The sequence below is a fragment of the Choloepus didactylus genome, chromosome 18 (assembly GCF_015220235.1).
Source record: "Choloepus didactylus isolate mChoDid1 chromosome 18, mChoDid1.pri, whole genome shotgun sequence".
Classification (NCBI taxonomy): domain Eukaryota; kingdom Metazoa; phylum Chordata; class Mammalia; order Pilosa; family Megalonychidae; genus Choloepus; species Choloepus didactylus.
This window is the reverse complement of record NC_051324.1, coordinates 18,527,897-18,534,169: the sequence shown is the minus strand read 5'-3', so window position 1 is coordinate 18,534,169 and position 6,273 is coordinate 18,527,897. Positions and strand designations below refer to the sequence as shown.

Sequence of the window (6,273 nt, the reverse complement as noted above, 5' to 3'; positions counted from 1 at the left end):
TGAAGGGCCTGTTTGGAGTTCCAGGGTAGGAACCAGTCTCTGCTCAGTAAGGAGAGCCTGGGACTCATGATGAACCTGAGAGTAGTAATGCCAGAGGATCTCCTCAGTGAAGGGCATCATGGTGTCCCTGTGAGACATGCTGGATGTCCCTGGATGAATAGAAGACATCCCAGAATCCAAGTGTGTTAATCAAGCTGAGGGTGAGGCAGCAGCTGTTCTGTTGTTTTCCTATTCCTGACTATGACTTATCTGTTAAAGGCATACCTTCATGCAATTTACATGGTATGAAATATGGCAGTCTATGGATTGTTAAAATTACCTTCTTGTCCCATCAAGACAAAGGGAACCAGGAGTCCCTGAAGCAACCTTGCATTCTGTGCTTGCCCTTACAGCTCACCTAAATAATACTAATCCATAAAAGTGTAGCCTAAATTCTATGTCCTGAAAGTCTCCATGACAATTTCAACTCACAATGTCCCCTCTTTATCTGAAATCCCATGGATATTTTAACCAATCATTTATTTAAGAAATAGTAGCACAACTATCTGCAAAGTGAAGTATTATGGTAAGGCTTGCTATTAAGAAACTGAATCAAACACATATTTTTCTTCAGATTGGTTACAGTGAAATAGGGGAGGTATGTTCAATAGAGAGTGACTTTGCTAGAGGGTAAACAGTAATAAGCTCCATGCAATAATGTGTAGTGGGAGTCTAGGCAAGAAAGAGACAAATCATTTTGAGGTGGGGAAGTTTTAAGGAAGGCCAGCAGTTGAGTCAAGTCTTGAAATAGTGGGGCATGTGAAATTGGAGGAAAGGCATCACAGGTAGAGGATACAGTATGAGCAAGAAGATGGAAAATCACAGGGTCACAATCTAATGGCTCATGTTAAGATGCACACAGGAGAGAAAATGGGGAGTAATTGTTCTTAATTTAATGTAGGTAGAGTGCTATTATTCACCCACTGATTTATCTAATGGCAAAGCATTTTTATCAATTGCCAATTTCATCAATGGTGATCAAGCCTGAGGATAAACCCTCCATCCCACAAAATAGCTTGTGATCTTAGAATTTTAAGGAGGTCCTAGGGATTGCCACCTCTAATTTCTCACCCATTTGCTATCCCCTCTTCAGCTTCCCAATTGCCTGAAGACACACCATGAAGCCCTTATTAGGGAGGATGGTGATTGAGGTATCCTCAAATTGGATGTATTATTCTGCAGGAATAGAGGGGTCAATGAGATGAATGTAGCCCACATGAAACTTTGGGAAAAGCTGTAGTTACTGCCTTGACTTCAATACTAGGTGGAGGGTCTTTCTAAAATGGTCTGTATAACCTGGAAGAGTTTATTGCTTTTTGTCCTGAAAGTAGAAAAGTAATGAAGAGGGGAGCAAGAAGCCATCATCAGGCCTCCCAGGGAACTAAGAAGTCAGGAGTTGTCTATCCTGCCTGGATCTTAGAATCACCTAGGAAGCTTTAATATTGCACTCATGCACCAGCACAACCTAAATGCAATTAAATCAGAATTCTTGGTGAAAAGACCTGAGCATCAGTATTTGCTTCTTAGGGCTTCTCAGGTGATTCCAATAATCATCCAACTAGATAATATAATCTAAGAGAAAGTCAGGAATTGCAGCTGAAAATAAGATCACTATAGCTTTGAAAGATATCTTAAATTTCTGTAACTTTTCTGTTTGACATCTTTTAAAATATTGTCTTTTATCCCTTCAGGTTTATCTATAAAAGTAAAATGAGAAAGACCTATTCTTAAATATTAGTATAATATATGACAATAATATATAACATGTAATATATACATGCACATATATAAATATATGCACACATTATTCTTGATGCCCTTTCACCTTGGTCCCTATCTCTAATTAATCTCTAATTATATGTCTGTCTCCCTTGCATTGGTACCAGTTACTATTTTTTTTTTCTAATTGTGTATTTCACCCCCTCTTTTTTTACCTGAATTATGTCCTCACATTTCATCTTTTGGTGTCTTGAAACTCCTCACTAAGTTCTTGTATTTCTGCCTTGTGCTGTTATAATATAGAGGTGAATGCCATATTTCATGTTTTAAGTTTATGTCAATTTTTTTCTCACAATATCCAGAACCATTTTTCTTCTGAGTATTTGGAAACTATTATATATTTTCCTGTTTTTTTCTTCCTGTCCACCACTCCACATGCTTTTAATTCTAAGAGTGTCTTTGAATATATCTTGTTGATTCCTGTTTGAAGCCTAAATGAGAAGAACTATTTCTGAGTCAGTTTTTTGTTTGTTTGATGAGAAGTTTTTGCTGGGGAAAGGAGCATGCTCCTGATTGGCTGTGAGTACTTTGAGACTTTATTTCTCTATAGTTAACTCTGAAAGGCAGCTGTGGAACTACTTACAATACAGCCAACTTGCTTTACAGTCTCACATAAAGACTGAAAATAGCTTGCCTGGGTGAATTTTCTGCTTCTAGGATTCAAACTGAGACCAGAGATGGCCAGACCACCAATCTGTGCATGTAATTCCCATTTTAAAGAGAAAAGGATTTTTCAGGGTGATGCATTCCCAGACACATCACTCATACTGCAAGAGCCTCTAGTGCCAGGACCTCCTTGGCCACTTCCGCCCCTGCATTTCACTCCCCAGCTCAGGCCATCATTACACTCTCTTCTCTTCGAGTTTCCTACCTGAGCAACTGTTTCTCACCCTATGATTCCATTCCATTCTGTTCATGGAATGCCACCATTTTTAATGAAGCTCTAGTCCTGAATGTCCATGGGCAACAGAGAGACACTGATGTTTTTGTCTGGGAGTTTGATATAAAATTTAAAAGACTTGGTTCAATCTGGCTTTCTAAGTCCTTGCCTGCTTCTTTCCAGGACCACTCCTTAGAGCCATTGGCCAACCTTTCATGCCTGATTCAGGGCAAGTGAAGGCCAATAGCTTTCCAGTGCAGAAACCCAAAGGCACCTAGCAGCAACCAACCTTTAGACCATGCATCCAAATTTATTTTAGAGAGGGATAGCATACAATATTAAGAGAATAAATAGTTTTGAATTAATCTGTTATTCAAAGTCCAGAACAGGGGCTTAATTAATAACAAGTAATTTTCAATTTATTAAACAAAAGACTTTTCACTTATATGTCTATACGTCCCTCACCTTGGAGAAATGTAGCTGGCTGCTCTTTCTAATAACAATAGTGAGTGACTTCTCTCTGATTCTTTCCACATCTTCACTTGATCTTCACTATTTCTAAAAGCTTTAAAACTTAGGTTATATTTTCAAATGCATTCCACTTTTAGTGGAAATGCAATGATATTTCTATTCTGGAATCCACTTAAATAGGTCTGGGGTGCTCCTTTGGAGAAAGATGGAGATATGCCATCTTAATCATGCTACATTCAAGGAAGACGTCTCCTTTTCTCTTAACTTATTTTCTCAGGTTTCTGTCCCTTTCAGCTAACAGAAGGTGGGAGAGAAAAAGTGGTTATGTCATTGGGCGTCTCTGCTGAAAGAGGAGTAAAAGCATTCAGATGATGGAGGAGGCCCATGTGTGAGGTATGGCCTGGGGATTGGGAAAATCTTCACCTGAGAAACTGGAAATATACCATAGGGTTTTGCAAGGAGAGGGCTTAAAACACATACGTTGCATAAATGAATTGAGTGGGCTAATGTTTCCCTTCTTGGGACATTTTCTCACAGTGACTTATGGAGCCAGAAGCTCGGAACAACAGGACAGCAGTTACAGAATTCATTCTTGTAGGATTTGTGGAAACAGAAAATCTGCAGTCTGTGGTCTTTGTTCTCTTCCTCTTTGCCTACATGGTCACAATTGGAGGCAACCTCAGCATCCTGGCTGCCATCTTGGTGGAGCCCAAACTCCACACCCCCATGTACTTCTTTCTTGGGAATCTATCAGCACTGGATGCTGGATGTATCACCGTCACTGTTCCTCCCATGTTGGGTCGACTCCTGTCCCATAAATGCACAATTTCCTATGATGCCTGCATCTCACAGCTCTTCTTCTTCCACCTACTGGGCGGAGCAGACTGCTTTCTGTTGACAGCCATGGCCTATGACCGATTCCTGGCCATCTGCCAGCCCCTAACCTACAGCACCCGTATGAGCCAGGCAGTCCAGAGGACACTGGTGACCATGTGCTGGGTTTGTGCTGTCACCAATGCACTATTACACACTATTTCCCTAAGCACCCTCAGCTTCTGTGGTCCCAATGAGGTCAATCACTTCTACTGTGACCTCCCCCAGCTCTTCCAGCTCTCCTGTTCCAGCACCCAACTAAGTGAGCTGCTGCTCTTTGTTATGGGTTTCACAATGACAGCCATCCCTGTGGTTCTCATCATCACCTCCTACATGCATGTAGCAGCTGCCATTCTACGAATGCACTCAGTGGAAGGCAGGAAGAAGGCTTTTTCCACATGTGGCTCCCACCTCACTGTGGTTTTCCTATTCTATGGAATAGGAATCTTCAACTACATGCGTCTGGGTTCAGAGGAGGCTTCAGACAAAGATAAAGGGGTAGGGGTTTTCAACAGTGTTATCAATCCCATGCTGAACCCACTCATCTACAGCCTCAGAAACCCTGATGTACAGGGTACCCTGTGGTGGGTACTTGTGGGGAGACAATCATTGCACTGAGAGATTGTAGAATCTCTTTATTCCTGCCTTTTGGGGGGCTAAGAAATATGTCTTGTGATGGCAGAGACCAGAAAAATTGGTCCTAAACCATCTTTTCTATCTCCTGATGCCAGAATATTTTAGTTAAGTATTTCTCCTACAAGGAGAACACTACCAAGTTTATTCATTCATTCATTCTTTCAACAAATATATATTAAATTACTTCTATGACCCAGATTCCCTTCTAGAGCACTGGCTATAGAGCAGCGAAAAAAACAGGCAAATATCTCTGCAATCATGCCAGTCATCTTCTAAAGAAGGGAGACAAAATAAATGAAACAAATGAGCATCATATATGATATGTTGGGTACTGTTGATTATGATAATAAAATACAAAGAAGATGGGGGATGAAGTTTGGTTCTGCCAGGCAGGCACCTGGTCATGTAGTTACCTTGTATTTGGCAGTGCCCATTTTGTGGGTACAGTTGAAGCCTTAATAGGCCTGGTCAGCAATGTCTTATAGGGAAGGGCCATGTGGTTAATCACAGCCTAGGTAGCCAAGAATATCTCTACAAGGTTTCCTTCTGTTGGGGACAAGAGTCCCTTCAGATCAGGGTGTGGAGCATTGTTTTGAACCACACATGCAGTGCCAAGGATTATTTCATTCCCTGAAAATCAGCTGCTGCTCTTCATTATCACACAAGAGTCCCTCAGTATGTTTAGGGGACAGGAAAAATCTAGAGAGGTAGTAGATCACTAAATAAAAGCTACATTAATGCATATGTGATATATCATAAGGTCATACATGGAAAGTTCCATCTCCATTCCCTGCTGTCTTTCTTATTCGATGTCACCTCCCACCCCACACACATATATATAACAAAGCCCTTGAAAGGACAATCATTTATTCCCCAATCAGGTTGTCATATTTTTCAATGTAGTATATTTAATATGACTGCTCCAAAGCCTTGTTCTTCTTCCCCAATCCTCCCAGCTCAGGAAGTTCACACCCATCACTGGTCAGCTCACCATATGGCTTCTTTCTTCCTTAGGGCAAGCAAGAAAACTACATTCTAGAGCATGTGATCAAGAAGCATGATATAGTCTTTGCACCTAATCTCAAAAGTGGTTCCCCATCACTCTTACAATAGTTTATTTGTTAGAAGCAAGTCCCTAAATTCCCACAGCAAGGGACTTGCACAAGAGTATGGATACCAGGAGGCAGGAATCCCTGGGAGCCATTTCAGAAGCTGCCTCTCCACAACCCAAATATCTATCAGTGGGTGAATGGATATAAATGGAATACGAATCAGAAATAAAAGGGAACAAACTTCTGATATTCACAACATGCGTAAATTTTATGCTAATTGAAAGAAGTCAGACATGGGGGACACGATCCAATCTACCACATAGACACATGCAATAAAACAATAAATAAAAGGAAGGAAATGATAAACACGTAAGTTAGGATCATGATAATTCCTGAAAGGAAGAAATACACAGGGAGTTCTATTTGTTATGCTGCATTATTGATGTATGGATGTTTATTATATTATTCTTTATATCTTGTAAATTTACATATAGATACTGTCTAAAATGCAAATGATGACAATAAAAATAGAACAGTCACAAT

The 6,273-nt window shown here is 40.4% G+C and overlaps 1 protein-coding gene across 1 annotated transcript; it reads left to right on the top strand.

Moving 5' to 3' along the window:
• The first annotated feature begins 3,700 nt into the window (after nucleotides 1-3,700).
• Nucleotides 3,701-4,660, top strand: LOC119514650 (olfactory receptor 3A2-like). The gene has a single exon (XM_037810459.1). The coding sequence runs from the start codon at nucleotides 3,713-3,715 to the stop codon at nucleotides 4,658-4,660; it is 948 nt and encodes a 315-aa protein (XP_037666387.1). The 5' UTR covers nucleotides 3,701-3,712.
• Nucleotides 4,661-6,273: the final 1,613 nt, after the last annotated feature.

Excerpts from the sequence above, each read along its gene's own strand:
- LOC119514650 (XM_037810459.1), top strand. The coding sequence starts at position 3,713 with ATGGAGCCAGAAGCTCGGAACAACAGGACAGCAGTTACAGAATTCATT.